This window comes from Pogonomyrmex barbatus, unplaced genomic scaffold, assembly GCF_055798465.1.
Source record: "Pogonomyrmex barbatus isolate J1 unplaced genomic scaffold, ASM5579846v1 scaffold1, whole genome shotgun sequence".
NCBI classification, from domain to species: Eukaryota; Metazoa; Arthropoda; class Insecta; order Hymenoptera; family Formicidae; genus Pogonomyrmex; species Pogonomyrmex barbatus.
In genome coordinates, this window is record NW_028297098.1 from 3,578,992 (window position 1) to 3,597,067 (window position 18,076).

Sequence of the window (18,076 nt, forward strand, 5' to 3'; positions counted from 1 at the left end):
TGTAAAAAAAAGAAAGAAGGCGGGCAAAACTGCGTACCCGCATCTAACAACACAGTCAGTCCTCAGCAAGCTTCCGAAGAGACCAGATGTATTTTAAATAAACTATTCGTCTTCTGACATATTTCCTGACCTCGGATCATCCTCATTCTATCGCTATCACCTTTGTCCCCGACACTTTCATCTATTTTACCACAATTTTGAGAGAAAACATGCGTTAAAAAATATTTTACAAAATATATGAAAATAAAACAATATATGCAATTGATAAAATTAAAATATTGAAATCTTGTCTAATTAAAAACAAAAACATAATTCAATTCTAAATATATAGTTAATTAACTACTGAAGCAAAGGAAATGATTTTTTGGATTAATTTTATCTACTCTGTTTTACAGATTACAGATATTATTTCACTAAAAAGTATTCTATTTTTTTATATTTATTTGTATTTTTCAAGAATCTTATCATGTATTTTCTCTTTTCTGATCATCAATACAGATAACCTTAATGAATCAATAAAAATTTTTAAAATTAGAAAAAGTACTAAATATCCGTTTAATTTTGGCTTTATTTTTCATAATTAATATTAATATATTTAGAACTTTTGATATAATTATCATTTTTTATCAGTTAAAAGGAAGAATTTTTTTATCACAAAAACTCATATGTATCAAATAATATTAATTTCTATTGCATTTGTTACATATAAATTATAATAATAAAAATGTATTAAATACAATTAAATACAAGAAATTTAATAATTTAATAATGTTAAATTATTTTATTAACTAGTCGGACATTGCACATCCTTAGAATCTGTGTTCAGATGCAAGACTGTAGTTAATATTTTCTTCTCTACATCAAGAAGTTGAGGAGGCTTTTTATACTAAAATAAAAAAAGAAGATAAATAAATAACGAATAAATGATATATAATAATAAGATGTACAAAGAAGCATCTTCCATACTGTAATAATTAAGGTGTTGTACTGATGCCGAAATGATATTCTTTGCTGTTCTGGTTTTAATCCAATCCTTTCAAGATCTGGAATCTTTATCTTTTTGAAGTATTTTTTGTTGCTCGTGCGTATTGTCATAGTATCATCGGGTTCTGCGGTAACAGAATAGACACTTTCAGGATATGGCAAATTTCTAATTCGCCATTCCAGAGATGTTTTTGTAATTCTTCTTGTAATAATTGGCTGCAAAAGAAAATAAAGTACATACAATTTGATTATAAGAAATATCACTTAACAGATATTACGTAAAAATTTATATCTGAATTAAGTATTTCAATATTCATAAATTAACATACAGCATTTGAACTTTCTTGTATTCCATAGATTTCTATATTATCCACTTTAATTTCGGGATCTCCAACTTCTACTGTCCATCCAATATTTGTTCCGAAACCATTTTTTGCTTTCCATGCTCTTCGTACTACTACATTTGTATCTAAATTATATTCTTCTACCATTTCTTTTCCATTTTCCAATAAAAAATGAACTTTTCGCTTTCCTATAAAACAATATAAAATCAATAAAATAACTTTTTGCATTAAATGAAATATTGCGCAGTTTATAAAATTCTTTTTCAATTAAATACACTAATTTAAAATATTAGAATATAAATTTATATACAGGATAAATCAGAATGAAAAATACAATCAAGAAATTATTCAATATACAATAAGTCTGAAATGTACAATGTCTACAATGTCTGAAATGTCAAAATAAAATTTTTTTTGTATAATATTTTGTTCCTGAGATAATCGAATTTGAAAAATTTGAATAATAAAATAGTACAAATAGATCCAAATAATATAATATAATAAAGAGAAAATGGAAATTCTTTCTAGTTAAAAGAAAGAATTGTACAAATATATGAACAAGTAGTTTTTTCATTCGTCAAGCAATAATTTTTATATAATAGAATCAACAATTTCAACTATTTATCAATTAATAAATATATGTTAATAAACATAATCATTAAAATTAATATAAATCAGTATTAATTGCATAATAGGTTTGTTCTTTTTAACTGAATTTTTTTGCACAGTTTATCTTTTCTCTTTTTTCTCTCCAGGGAAAAAAGGAAGGAAGATAAACGATGCAAGAAGTTCAGCTAAGGAACAGAATGAAACCCATTTTTTTTTCGAGAACTTTCGAGAAAAGTGCACGTGTAGATATATTCAATAAATTTTTAAATTTGATTATCGAAAAAACAAAGCATCATATGAAAAAATTTTATTCCATGTTTCCAACTTTAACATATTTAATAATATTTAATCTCCAAAATCATTTATGCTGACCCACTCGCATAAATTATGCATAAATTTAAGCGAAATATAAATTTAAAAAAAGTCTATATGAAAAAAATTAATAACTTCATGTGATTTGATAACGTTTTCACAATAATGCAACAATATTTTGTTCAAGTTGTTCAAGTTCGTTATATATACAAAAATACACAACTCTATTATCGATCAAACATTTTTAGGTTAAACGCAGACATCCTATAACGGACATTTCCACGTTCTATCAACAAAAATTAATTAAATCATAAAACTCTTGAATTCTTCTATTCTTACCATCCTCAATAACAGCAGTTTTCATAGCATTTTGAATAATATTCAACCACGAGTTACAGGACATTTTCACACACTGAATGAATGAATTTGCGAATGAATTTCCTCTTCTAGGAACTTCTTTATACCAAAGAGACAAGAGAGTGAATACTAATCGAACAAATAAACTCCAGAGCAGTGATGCGAATTCGAGCTCGAACACACCAGTGATTTTCCCCCTCCCCTGCACACAGAGACGTTCCGTCTATCCGTGTGCTGCGTCGGCGCGTAGGCTCACGAATAGACGAAGCGTCTCTGTGTGCAGGGGAGGGGGAAAATCACTGGTGTGTTCGGGCTCGAATTCGCATCACCGCTCTGGAGTCTGGAGTCATTTCCAGCTAGGTGCAGTTAGGTTTCACCGAACCTGAATGCCTGACAGTGACTGAGAATAGCTGAACAAACCGAGGACAATATCATAGATACTGGCTGCGTTCCGATATTCACTGCCAATACTGAAAATCTATAATATACGTGATCTGAACCATATATTTTCAATACTGGCAGTGAATATCGGAACGTAGCCACTGTAACGCCCGCTAACGAATTTAAATCGACGAATGTTTTAAAATATTTTACAAAATATTATTTTTTTTATCGCACTGAGCGTTAGCTATTCGTATAAATTATAACGGATTAATTATATAAATAATTATATAAATAAAAGAAATTAATTTCCGCTTTACAACAATAATATATAGAGAGAGAATACTTAGTTGAAGGGCATTATGTCCGCCTCTTCGCTCTGTGTCGGATCTCGCCCAATAGACAAGGTTTCGATGCAGGCGGGGCGGGGGGGGGGGGGAGGGGGGGATAGTAGTTGATAGGGAAAGGTTCGGGGTCTACACTTCAGAAAGTGTGGATCCTGAACTTTTCCCCTGCATTTCTTTATCACTGAATCTTATTATTAAGAAAAGGAAAAAGAGGAAAAACAATTAGAATTTTAAATCACTTTACAATTTTAAGGTAACCACATTTCATTATTATTTGCATCGTTATTTTATTCTATCCGCATATCTCTTTAAAAAATTAGGAACAGAAAATTTTCTATCTTTCAACTAATAAAAAAATATTTTAATATTCTTTCATTATGTAAGCACATGTGGTTTCTGTAATAGAAATTTAATTTTCTGTTCATAATTCCTTTTGTATTCCCAATTTCATGTTATTTTTTTCATTATACTGAATTCTTATACATATTGGATACGTCATTCTAAATTTTTATCTCTCATATTAGGAATTGAATATTTTCAATATTTTTTTCTGAAAAAAATCGGATGTGAAAGGATTAATTAATATTTAATCAGCAAACAGTTACTGAGCAATTATCAAAATTTCACAATAATATCAATTACCGCGAATTAGAAATAAATATTTATAGAGAGAAATTGGGTATTCATTTTTTTTAAATTAAATTAGTACAAACTAGTACGATACTTTCCCCACAGGTTTTTATTCAGCTTTATTTATACAATATAGAAATTTAATGACAGAAGGAGATCTTCATTGCAAGTAAATGGATTTGCAGATTTGCGCGAATCCAAATTATTTGTACAATAGACGAACAGAGTTCTTATAAATTAATATTATTATTATTATTATTATCATCTTTTACAATGGTTTGTCGAGATCTCCGCTCGCTAAGTACATATGTAAAAGGCATCCTACACCCAATAGTACGAATACAATTGCATATGTAAATGTTAATAAGGAGCTGATTATTAATAATTACCGACATAAACTGCATTTTCGTTTGTTTTTTAACATTATAACATATATTTTATCATTATTCTTTATGTATATGTATTTATATATACATGTACATATACATAAATACATACATTCATTTCATATATATATATATATATATATATATATATATTTATATATATATATATATTTATATATAATATTTATAGAAAATTATACTAGCTACATTAATATTTACATAAAAAGGCAAATGTGAAATACCTGAACATTTTTCATCTCTTTATTTTATAAAAATATGTGTTTTTGTTATGTTTGTTCGTATTTCAATGAATGTTATTCTTAACATATTGTAGCATTACAGCGCATCGCAAATATACATTCACATTACTTGTATTTATAGTTACTATATATTATTTGTAATATACATTGCAATGTGTTTCATTTATCTACCTGAACGGAGTGAAATTTAAAGTATGTTCAAGCTGCTTTCTACATGGAACACAAAATGGTTCGGAGATTAGTTACTGCAAATTTGTTGTATCCCATCGATGCCTCAATCATTTGCCTTTTATCGCTTTGCCCTACTTTGTCATCAATTAAATGCAGTTATAATTTTGCATTATACATTCATTATCGCTTTTGGAACTGTAAGCGTTTCAAATCATGTGTATTTTCTAAAGTTAATAACACAACAAAGTTTATTTAATAGTACATATGCGCATAATTAGCTTTACTAGTCGCCACATGCGCACGACGTACTCAATGCAGCATTTTGCTCGCAGCAATTTATAAGTGTCTTAATTTTGGCAATTAAGTATACTATTAACAATAATCGCAATCAAAATCACTGGATAGATACGTTGAATATAATTATTATATTTTAGATATTCAAATATCTATGAAAGCTATATATATATATAAATATAGCTATAATAATATAGCTAAATTTATATATATATCAATAATTATATATATATATATATATATATATATATATATATATATATCAATAATTAGAATTTATAGTTCTGCTTAAATATTGAAACGTATCGATTCATTATTTTTGATACGTATCGATGCTTATTTTTTTTCTTACTTCATATTTTGTAGCTATTTTTTTGTAGCGTGCGATGATAAATTTCCGAGATAAATTAGTTGAAATTATAGAAATTTTTGACGTGTGTCAATGCTGTTTAAAAATATATTATTATTATTATTATAACATATTTTTAATTTTATAATCATTATTAAAAATATAAAAATATATATATGATTATACATATAAAAGTAAATTTTATACGTATGTTTTAAATATACATATATATACACGTCAAAAACTAATAATTTCAGATTAATCTTATTTCTAAGATCAATCGTCACACGCCATAAAAAAACAATTACAAAATAAGAAGTAAGAAAAACAATAGGTGTGAATTTCGATATATATTAATATTTAAGCAAAATTATAAATCTTGGACAATACTGACTATATATCATAATCATAGATATTCATAAAAAAAAAGAAATAAAATCAGTTTCGTAAAAAATGAGTTTTGAATGTATAGTATATCACTGCACGTGTCAATACACGTTTACGTATATTAAGATATTAACAAGCATATTTTACACGTAAAGCAGGAAGAATAATTGGAATAAAAGGTTAATTTAGAGTTGCTTCAATTATGGTGACACAACGCGTTCTCATGCGTGATTCCACAATATAATAACCATCTTATTATATTTTCTTACTATTTATGTATATTAATAGTTGTAATCTTTTTTTAACGCTATAGACATTGTGATTTATTTAGGCAATCACAGAAAAACTCGCATATTATAACACATTCCATTATTTTTTCACAAGTAATATTATGTGTCACTATATAAGGCCAGTATAAATTCTTGAAATATATTTTAAGATTCCTCTATTGGTGTAGCTTAAATAAAGTACCAGAAATTAATAAACCTTTCGATTTTATTTTCTTAATTATTGATCTTATTGATGAGAGTCAACAGACAAGATATATTATATACAAACAAACACAACAATATTTTCCTTTCTGTAATATAAAAATCTTTGATTATGAAAATGAAAAAAAAAATGCACGAAGTTATATGACTTTTGGAGATGAAAATATATTAATATGGGTAATCAAAGTAACTGAAAACTGTATTATCACCCATATACACAAAAACCATCATTAGGATTATTAAAAATCCTTTCTTTCTTCCTACTAAAATCTCTAAATATGTTAAAAAGTCATTTACTGGAAACCATGTATTCGCGGTTCGTAAGTTGGTATCCTCGACGAATTTCGTTGTTTATTTAAACACAGTGCGAGGTGTGTCAAGTTTCAGACCGTGAACTCTACTCTTTTGACAAGAATTATGCGTAATAAGTTTAAAAACGCGTACGATGTTCGCTCCCCAGCACCGTGTTCGCTTTCACTACGCTTTGGACGCGCCTAAGAAAAACAAAAGTTTTTCAATAATCAATCACATTGGCGTACGATTCTTGCAGTTCATTCTTTATGCTCAGAATCGGGTTTGGTCTTCGGCTCCATCGAAGACTGTCGTGATTGATGCGGATTCGTCTGATTTCTAGGAACTAATAAAACGTTCCCATCTGCAGATTGTTGAAGACTGTATTCATATGGATGGTATTGATTACCATCTGGATCTCGTAAAGACTAAAATATAATTTGTTAAATATTATTTCCTTCATCATCTTTAATATTTTAATTAAAAATAAAATAAAATAAATTATCTACTATTCAAATTTTATTTATTCTCTCTAAAAATAATTTTTCAATACAAAAAAATAAAGCTAATAATAATACCAACCTGAAAAACATGACGGTAAAGTTGACTAAATTTGTCTTTGACCCGCTGTCTCTCGATGAGCATGAATTCGCGCTCGCGAATAAGCCTCATTTTACGATCTCGCATCTCTTTTACTTCGTCAGCTAAGCTTATAATTTGATCCAATTTGCGTTTGCGGCAATTTTGTGCGGCAACCTTATTTTTGCCTCGTCTTCTAATGTCGCGTATTAGAGATAGTTGGGCCTCACTGAGATCATATTTACTGAGACGTTCGTTAAACTCGTCCATAGGAAGGTTGATGATATCATTGACTGCAATTGGTACATTTAGCGCTCTTGCTCTCTTCTCGTCTCTCGTTAGATGTTCCTCCCCTTCGCTTTTGCGAACTGAAATTTATGTAAATGATGTAGATAATTATTTGATTTATCGATAATCTTTAAAGATCAGCACAATTAGAATATTATATAAATATATTATAAAAAATACCTTTCTTGTCGCGAGAAATAGGACGTTGAAGAGATCCTGAGCTCTCAGCAGGCAAATGATAAGTGTGATTGTGATGAACATGTTCTATTGCCGACCGTCCTAAGTGAAAAGATTAAATTTATTATTTTATTTATGAAAATATAATCTATAAATAAATTATTAAGTTTATTATGGAAATTGTTAATTTCTAATATATTAAAAATAATATCTAAATTTTTTTCTTACCGGATTGATGACGGCTGAAATCCACGCTACAACTGTATTTAATTTCAGGCTGTGGCCCGGCTGCACCTTCTATTGGTCCAGAATATGTATTTCCTGGTGCACCTGCTCCAACTGTATGCGTGTCATAATCATATTTCATTGGAGTGGTTGGATGTGCAGTAGCCCCTAAAGGTGAGCCTAGAAAGTCGTTTAAAGATTAAATCTCTCTTATTACGTCGTTTCATAGCGGCAAAATTGCAATCATAAAATTATTTCTAAATACTAACAAGTGCCTTGTTCTTGGAAATATCGCTTGGCGAACATTTGATGTTTCTTTTGTGCGACTGGTGGTACTGCTCTTTCTGTTTGGCATCTCGGTGAACCGGCATTTCTCCCAGACACCGAGTAATTACAGTCGTATGGCATGCGATATTTGCTGTGATACAATCAAACGATCAATAAACGTTGACAAATATATTACGCATTAAATCTTTTAATTTATACACGTAAAATATTTAAAACGATATAATCAATATTATTCCGTAGTTTGAAGATAGACTGTTATGCTTTAACGAAGTCTGACATTTTATGTGGTAGATTATTTTCCATGTAATTATTTGCAATTAAAAGAAAACGGAGCTTCGTCTCTTCCTGTTTCTAATCCTTATCGCGAAAAACGGACTTATGGTATTAATTATACCTCGCGTAATCCATGGTGTAATGAGAATCAGCTTGAGTATGGCTGGAATTGGATCCAGTTTCCATCCACTCGCCGTCTGACAAAGATGGTACACGTTCGCTGCCCATACTACTAACAGCACTGTCACTTGACGCATCCATCCTTTCGTCGGTTACACCAGGTAAAGTTGTGACACCCGTAGCCGTTGAAGTTGTACCGCCGGTCGTCTGGACACCCGGTAAGGCCGCTGCACCGGTCGGTGCGGATGCATTATTGCTACCATTGTCCAACATACGCATGGTGTACATGCCTGAAATATATATAAATTACAAAATTTTAATCCATATTATATTATATAAATAATATATATGAGCATCATTAAAAGTACATATTTCAGAAAATTTATCTCGGTAATGTTATTTACATTAATTACAATTAATGTGGGTGATTTCGGGAGCAAATGTTTACATTTTTTTTATCTGATATAAACATTCCTTATCTCTGTGAGTGTAGCTTTTCGTCTATAATCCTAAAAGCATATTTGCATAATATGCATATCGAAATAGGCTGTCGTTTGTAACTGGCATGAAAATTCTTTGGGGACGTAACATTCTCTTGCAAACAGGGCCAAGTTTAACGTGACTACAAAAAGCATTTTACAAACAAACGAATGCAATTTCTGATACGTCGGTATTCGGGTCTTTCGACAGCAAACACTTCTTCACAAACATGACATTTGCTACAACCGGTTTTTGCATGGACGTCTATTTACAACGTCTATGTACAAGTTTCACGACTACCAGTACGCTATCTACGCTTTAATGAAAAAAACAAGAAAAAATAGGAAAAATAGGAAACTTGTCATATAACAGATTATCTCACTATTGATTATGATAAATCGTCTTCTCTAGCGTAATTTATATATTTGTATGTAATAATTTTTATTTATTTTATGCTAATTTTATCATTTTCTAATACACAAAAAATTTATATATATTATATTATTCATGATGAACTTTATATATATATATATATATATATATATATATATATATATATATATATAATTTATTATTAGACCACAATGGAAAAGAATTTACGTCTTAACAGATCTAATGATTCAAGATAAAAAATATATCATTGATCAAATACGTGCCTATTAATATCAATCGAATTTAAAGTCCATACCGATTGTGTAAGATAAGACTGACAAGAAAAAGGCGTGCAAATATATATAGGGAAGATACATTGATACCTAAATCCCTTTATCAGCAGATTATCATTGTTGTAAATATTGTTGCACAGTTATTTGCTAGAAACAAAGTTTTTGCAAGCTCTTCACTAACCTATGAACAGTTATTTTAAAATAAAATGATCGATTATATATAGCTAAAGTTCTGCCACTAATACATATCGACCGATATGTATACAATAAAGTTTTGTCAATTTTGCGCATGTGATTATTTCTGGAGACTATTATCAGTAGAATCGATTAAACAGATTTATCAACGACTGAAAACATATAACTCTTTAGTAGAATATTATTTTCAGATGATAAAAAGATATTCGAAATATCTTCAATATCAAAAGCTTTAATTCTCTTGCTATATTTATATTATTGCACGAGGCAAGCTTCTTCTACAATTCAATTTAATACTATCCATCCAATACTATCCAAGACCTTATCACGACCCCATTTATGAATGAATAAATTAAATATTTCCACATAGTCAACTACTATTAGCATTAGGATGTGCGTTCTGAAAATGACCTTTTTAACATCAGAAAATATTTATATCTAATCGCTTTATTCATAAGTATAATTTTCATACGAGTCATAACAAAGACAAATAACAAGGATTCTTTCAAGGAATTCTTCATTTCCGTATTACACGTGCGCATACCTAAATCGTCACAGAATACGCGTGTAGAGTACAATATGATTGATACAACGTTCTCAGAAGCAGTCAGCGTGACCGAGTACCATCCAACTGTACGTGACTAGTTCCAGGTTTAAGTCGTTATTATCAACTAGTTACGAGAAAGGAAATACGCCGCATTCTTTTCTCAGCTTGCTTACGCGGCTACAATTACTTTTTATATGACGGTTTCTAAAAGTATTCATATGAATGAATGAAAATATAAGTATAAATATAATCTACAATTTTCCAATATCATACTTACGAAACATTCAGGAAATCTTAAGATCTCTTTCATTGTTATATTAAAAACAATTTAAGACGAATATATGAGCCTAATCAATTTAGTATATCTTTGCAACAACGATATTACGAAATATTATCTGTCATTGATTACCAAATATTACACACGATAGATCGTTCTTATCATGCTTTCAAATACGATAGATGTTAACAAGAGATATTACTCTCATTTCCGTCTTTTGTAAATAAGGCGATAAGAGTGAGCTTCCTAGAATTATATTCGCGCAACATTGTAGATTTTATCAACTTTTATAATTTCCTTTTTTTTTTCTTTATCCTTTTCTCTTGCATTCTGTTTAATTATATACATATATTTAAATTTTTATTCGTCACGAATAAATTTATTAATGTATATTGTGTACATTTTATATAAATTTTATATTTTTTATACTTTTTATACTTTAACACTTTATATAGCTTAAAAAATATTTATTAAAATCTTCAACATTGTTGTCTTTCATTTTGTTATATATTCATATATTTCTCATAATCCATCGTATTACTTTGTAAAACGTAAAATAATATAACATTATTTTTATTTAACCCGCTAGCGCGAATATGCATCAGATACCGAATTATCATGACTCAGCATGACACAGACGATACTGTTATCACGTCGTCAGGCGTGCTTCTCAAGGATCAGCCGCGCATTTGATATCACGTTATATAACACTTATTTTTATTCAATTAAGCCTATTAGAGCGCCGTTCTAATTTCATTATTCCGAGATGATTTCATTAGCGGTGCGTGCAAACTAATCGAGCCATCATATAGGTCGCCGGCGACATATCGCACCGATGACGCAGATCGTATGATCGGGCAATGTAAATACGTATGTATATCATGTGCTATCTCTTTCATAAGGCACCGATCGAGAGACGCTATCCACATTTTTCTGACTTCCTGGTCGCGCGAGTCAGGGTCGATAAACATGCGACGCTGATCGCAACATGGAAATTCGAGTGACGTTGCAATTTTCAATCTTTTATTTCTACGGGCCGGATATTGGAGCGAGTGTTGTCGTGGGACAGATAAGCGATAGGGAAATACGTAAAATCCTCTTCAAAAGTCACATCGATGTTTTTTTTTTTTTTTTTTTTCCCCACCTTATCGTAGAACAGTACACATGATACTTTACAATTCGGATGACTGTGGAGAATTTATGAGAAGGAAACTAATGACCTGCCTTTTTAAGTGAAACCAAACATGAATGTTACAAAATGAGCCAGAATGCATCGTGAAACGAAATTACCTACTTGGAATATATACGATAACTCCCATCGTCGCCATTCAAGCTCATCGAAGAGCCCGACGATTTTCGCGACGAGAGGCCCGATCTCCTTCGATCTTACTGCGTTGAAATAATTGCGCTCGCGTCGCTCCTATTTTTGTCTAATATCACGGGAGCATTCATCGGAAAGCAAAATCTCTCGTCGTCGTCGTCGTCGTCGCAAACGCAGTTTCTCGTACAATCTACGAGCCCGCGTGCGATCTTCGCAACGTTGACACGTTAGTCCGCAACGTGTGGACGAAGAGAGCTCACCGCTCTTCGAGCCGCGGCCAAGTGTTTAGCACCTTCGCTACGCCAGATGTTCCTTTCTCTCTTTCACAATAGTCACCGAGGGTACCTCGGCTTTACCTCTCGCGCTAGCGCATATTAATTATGGCCAGCTAATGGAAGTTAACATGCTCGACGCGTCTCGGCTAACAAAATCAACACTTCTGGGATCCTTGCGACGTGACCGCGCACTTTCCACCGGCAGAAACTACCGACCACATGCGGTTCGGTCGCCGCTCATGGAACAACGTGGCGACGAGGGACAGGAGACTTATCCCGCGTGCGTTAAAAGAAAAAAAAAAAAAAAATCTGACGACGCTGCTACATACGCCGTATACGTCAGAACGACGAAAAAAAAAGTTCGCCGCTACTCGCGTCAGAGGCGTCGCACATACTCTTGAGCAGCGATGCGACCACACGAGCGCCGAATAACGACTGATAATACTATTATCGAACGTTACGCGTCGCACGATAACACATCCGAACTCTGAAAATTCCCGCGTACTGCGTCAGCTCGCGGAGAGCACGTCTCCGTTGACGCTATATAGAATCTATAGCTATATCATGCCCGCACACGACGTATTTCGTTCTCGCGAATTTCGGGGACGGAAAATCTGAGAAAAAGAGAGAGATATAATATCCGGAATTCTGGATGTAGTCAGTGTAGTCGCGCAACTCCGAGTCTCACACAGTTCTCCGAGTTCCTCGCTCGCTCTCTCTCTCTCTCGACACCTCCTCGCCGTACACATTCGTGATCGGCGTACGTGCGAGAGTCACGTAACGCGACGCGTGGAAAATGCACGCGGTGCGACCGCGACAACGTAGTTCGTACGAGAGCGTCGTTATATATTCGCTAATCGTGTTGATAAGAGCCGAGCCACACCGCGGCGCGGGCCCTGATCTCAGCGTGGCGATTGATTTCGGCAGGGCGACAGGACACGCTCGCGCTCGGCGACGACGTCTCGCTCGGCCTGGCAGCCGCGTTGGCCGCGTAAACATAACTAGGTACTCGCGGCACGGATCCGCGAGTCTGACCCTGCACGGGGCGTAACCACTCGTTCGGAGAGGCTGGCGACTAGCGTCACTTTTCACTGCGGCATTGGACGGCGCCCGGCCACGCGGTGGGAGCACCGCCGTTTGCTGACTGCGCACTATAATTATAGTACACGTATTATAATTTCGTCGCGCCCCGCGTTATTATGGGCCGCGGTGTTCCGTGAATCATTATTACCGGGGCGCTCACGAAATCGGAATCGCTGCTAAGCCGAAAAGGCCGGGATAATCGCGCTCCGATCATCGATCCGTCATCGATCATCGATCATCGATTTCTGCGAAGTCCATTTATTCCGCCTTGTCCTCTCGTCGATTTAACTCTATTGTTCTTGAATGATTTTTCTTTTAATCTACGATGCTCCGTTTTCTTTCTTTTTTTTTTGTTTTTTGTAGTACAAGTCTTGAATCACCATGCACAGTGATCCTACACGATCACGTAACACGTAATTTTTTTATGCATATGAAGCGTATCGTATTTCTATGCAGAATGCGATAATCAGTCAACAACAGTATTTAGTCGATAAAAAAAAAACCAATATATCTTTACGTCTTAATATTCTGAAAAATCGGTGCTGTAATCAGCGATATAATCGAGCTTTTTTTCTTCAATCGAGCTTTTATCAACAAATTGGCAAGCCACTTCTAAAAATGATCACTACTAAATACAATCAAGTACCACTTGATGAATAAATAATAGAATATGCATCCACACGATATGCAATACGACACGATGGTTCGCTGTGACGCAATAGTTGTCGATTCATCATTAACTCAAAACGAAAATACGCGCTATCACATCCTTTGAACTTGAAGAAATGAGCCAAGACTCTTATCAGTATTCAGTCACAAACTTACATTTTCTTTCTCTTATTATTTCATTTATTTAAATGTATTAGCAAATTCGCTCTTTAATGAATAAATCTAGCAAGTAAAATATTTTTTATATCACGGAATTATTCACGTAAAAAAAAAAAAGCATAAAATAGTCAGATAAGTGCGATAATCATACATGTTAATCGCTATTATTGGATTATTCTGCAAAGATATGCCAATAAATTAGCATTATTATATCGTCACGTAATGATTATATAGTCGCATAATGATTACGGTGATCTCTCCGCGAGATAAATCTAGTAAGCTAGGAAGCGACATCACGGTGAACACGAGGCAGTGCCATTTCGCCGAGTTTTACATACTTAAAAGTCGCAGGAGAGAACGCATAGAGAGAACGCATATTAATGCTTTCTCAGAAAGAAGGGATCGCATTCATACTCGTGTCAATTCGATTATGTGACTGCACAATAACCGGCGGCGCAAGAATGTTGTCTCGGCGTATATCGGGGCCGATACGTATCGGCGCTTTATTTAGTATTAACGTATGTAACGGCGCGAGTGTAACGTGTGAGAGAGTTCGGCACGATAATCGCGCGACGCGTAAGAACCCAAGGGAACGTAACTGCATAAGTATGCAGGCGGCGGTCATTTGTACTTTCACCGTTCGTCGTGGGTGTAAATCGCGATGTTGTTTCGCGTGCATGCGTGTAATTATATCTCGCCGTGGTGCGCGACGAATGGGTGGAGCGCACCACGTAAAACCTCCGACACGTTAATAATTCCTACGGGATAAGCCGAGAGACACTCGGCACGATATTAAGATGTTAATTAGAACGATCTTTCGATGATTATGATTATCTCCTCATGAGTGTATACGGTGTTACTCGTAACAGCCGTTATGCCGTTACGCGAGTAACGTATGCGCGAGCGTATTTCGTTCCGAGAGCGGCGTGAACGCGAGTTTGCGATACCTAGCATGCCATTCTCGTAAATGCTATGGCATTAAAATTAATAATTTAAGTGATTCAACATCGACTTCCCTTTCAGAAATAGAAATGGAAAAGGAATATTATATATGTACGCTTAAATACTGTCTAATTTTAACCAACGCTTGCCTGATTCTTTCTATTTATATAGGAAACAAACATTCTATCTATTTATATAAGAAACAAAGATATACGATTCACAACGCGATACGGATTGAGACTTTTAATAAATTTAAGGCTTTTAATAAATGTATCACTTTGACTTATGAACAAGGATTAAAGACTATTTGTAATACTCTTTTTTTTATCTTTCAGAGCGAAAATCGCAGATCTTGCCGTGTGAACTATGATGTAAGGTTACTTTGAAGAACTCACGTTTCGCGTGGTAGAGCGGAAAATTTATCTAAATATATAATCTTAAGTATCTTCGTGCAAAGTGATGGATAGCTAGGCGAATTCATGTGGAACATTTCGGATCTAAAGATCGCGAAGATTTTGTCCTTTTTTCTATTGTACATAATAACGACGCACGCGATGACTCCTGAAGCGCAAGTCGGACATTTCGGGCAACGTTTTTCAGAAGTTAATTGAAGAACTAATAGAGAGCCTTTCAAATCACCGAGGTCGCGTGACTAAGCGTTTCAAATATGGACGCGATATCTGTTCGCCAACCTCGCCGAGTGATAATAAAGAACATGCGGTCGTGTACGAAACTATTTATAATCGTGTGTGGTTTCCGAGTTGAGAGTCGGAGTGTCGACGCTGTTTTTATCCAAAACTCTTTGATTTGGAGCAAAAGATAGAAGATAGACAGTCACGTGTTAAAAATGAGAGAAATAATTATGATAATAATGAGATTGGAGAACTATTTCAAAAATTATACGCATACACATATATTTCAACTTGAAAAATTCACTTCCTCTCTCTCTCTCTCTCTCTCTCTCTCTCTCTCTCTCATTTTAAATATTAATAAACGTGAAGTAAAGGTGAATAATTGCATCGTTGTTGTAATTGATGCCGGTCCATTCAGCTGGACAACACATCACGTGTAGTTACATATATATATGGAAAAACCGGTTGCGCTTTTTAGAACCGCTTTTTAAAACATATGCAAATGGAGCATCGAAAAAAAAAGTTTTACACACTCGGAACGATAACCATCAGCGACCTGAAATTACTCGATATGTAATCGATTGAAATATTTACGCGGGCAGAACATCTGCGTGACGTACACGATGGAGTGAGGCAGCAGCCGACACTTATTATGACGGATAGAGTCAACATTTGTAAAAAGTTTACATTCGATTACGGAGCACGCACATGTGCATACGCCATACATTTATATACATACGAGGGTAAAACAATGTTACGAAAGTAGAATATAGAGAAGTATATATAGACGAATATAGAATATACGTCTCCGCGTGATGGAGCATCGTTCTTGAAGATGCCAATAATTGTTAGCAACTCGAACGGCCGAGTGACGGATTAGCGCTTTTATTCGTCACGAACGTGACTCGAACTCGAGAAGCAGCGTGTTATCGTATTGTATAAAGAAACGTCGCCACAATCGATAGTGATAAAGTTCGCCTTTGTAGAGTCGCTAAAGAAATTGTGGTCATTTGTTTTTTCCTGCATATACAATCTCTGGTCGTATGTTTCTGTACGTGAACGAAATAATTTTATGTTTGTTTATACGGTCAATTATTCTATTATTATATAACATTATTATCAATATAAAAATGTATACTATTTATTATGTATACTATTTATTATTATTTGTATTATTTATATTAATTGGGAAATATTGCTTCGATAGATAAGTTGTTTGTGCTTTCGGAAGTTTGCCTGATGTTTACCGTTTTTCTACATATCTTAAATTAATAATTAAATCTTTCCTTTCTGTCTGCTCTTTCGTTTTGAATAAAAATATGAACTTATATATCCATCATTAAAAATTACCATTTATTATATATAAATAAAATTTTCTTGTGTCATCTTATGCCATTATAGACTCTGAACACCACCATATACGTGACTTTCTCAGTCGTCATCCATCTTGTTTGACGTAGTAATCCAAAAATATTCGACGTCCGATCAGATCCAAGGACGGTGCGCGACGCGGCGCAACATTGTTGCAACGAATACCATTTCCGAATTCCGGGCGCGATTTTATACGACAAGCAAATGAACGCGAGTCGAGCGAGCGAGCGAGCGACAGCGGGCAGGTAAGCGAGCAGGTAAGCGGATTTGCAGAACTACATCGTACAAACCCGAGCTACAAAGAAGCTTTGCAAAAATCACAGACGGGAACGACTCACAAGCCGGTTGCGAGAGCAGTACCCTCGGTCAGGGTCGGCGAGTGTAAACGAGCACGAAGGTAGATCAACATCGGTGTCGGCTCATGTGTCGCCAATTCTAAAAGCCGGCGATAACGTGGTGTTAGCGCGTCACGCTATCCCGTCGTCGTCGTCGTCGTCGTCATCGTCGTCGACGGAAAACCGCGACTATCAGAGCGTATAGGAACACGCCGATGATAATGCGAGCGGGGTGATATCAGTTTCGCGGTGCGTCCCAAACTCGGCGATTCTAAACTCGAGCGGCGAAAAATCGTTACGAAAATAACCGTAACACAATGATGTGATAAGCCGATATTCAAATCGGAGCCACATTGAAGTCTAAGCGCGTCGACTGCGCAAGTAAATCGACTGGGCAAATGGAATTTAAACGGATGCATATATCGCATCGCCCTCCACAGAATCGACGAGCTCGAAATCCTCTCAAGCCGGTTCCGAATGACTCGTTTGCTCGCTCGCTCGTTCGCTCGCCAAGCGAGGTGAACTTGAAGTCGCATGAGCGTGTCAACGGGATAATGCAGCGATTAATGTTTATTGAGGAAG

General features: G+C 34.2%; 2 protein-coding genes and 1 long non-coding RNA gene across 6 annotated transcripts in view; all 3 read right to left on the minus strand.

Moving 5' to 3' along the window:
• Positions 1 to 668: 668 nt before the first annotated feature.
• Positions 669 to 2,783, minus strand: LOC105432503 (protein DPCD). The gene is made up of 4 exons (XM_025219676.2): positions 2,589 to 2,783; positions 1,314 to 1,516; positions 967 to 1,200; positions 669 to 886 (listed from the first exon to the last, which is right to left on the minus strand). The coding sequence occupies exons 1-4, from the start codon at positions 2,650 to 2,652 to the stop codon at positions 785 to 787; spliced, it is 603 nt and encodes a 200-aa protein (XP_025075461.2). The 5' UTR covers positions 2,653 to 2,783; the 3' UTR covers positions 669 to 784.
• A 1,267-nt stretch (positions 2,784 to 4,050) lies between these two features.
• cnc (NFE2 like bZIP transcription factor cap-n-collar) overlaps positions 4,051 to 18,076 on the minus strand; it is a 99,856-nt gene continuing 85,830 nt past the window's right edge. For all 4 annotated transcript variants that reach the window (XM_011647343.3, XM_011647345.3, XM_011647347.3 and 1 more), the window contains exons 8-13: positions 8,545 to 8,833; positions 8,132 to 8,280; positions 7,866 to 8,042; positions 7,641 to 7,739; positions 7,176 to 7,540; positions 4,051 to 7,021 (exon numbers count right to left, since the gene is read on the minus strand). In XM_011647343.3, the coding sequence (XP_011645645.2) occupies positions 6,854 to 7,021; positions 7,176 to 7,540; positions 7,641 to 7,739; positions 7,866 to 8,042; positions 8,132 to 8,280; positions 8,545 to 8,833 (1,247 nt within the window). In that variant the 3' untranslated portion in view covers positions 4,051 to 6,853. The remainder of the gene's footprint in view (positions 7,022 to 7,175; positions 7,541 to 7,640; positions 7,740 to 7,865; positions 8,043 to 8,131; positions 8,281 to 8,544; positions 8,834 to 18,076) is intronic.
• On the minus strand, positions 10,315 to 11,991 carry LOC148937962 (uncharacterized). The gene is made up of 2 exons (XR_016141277.1): positions 10,708 to 11,991; positions 10,315 to 10,634 (listed from the first exon to the last, which is right to left on the minus strand). It is a non-coding gene; the product is annotated as an uncharacterized LOC148937962 (long non-coding RNA).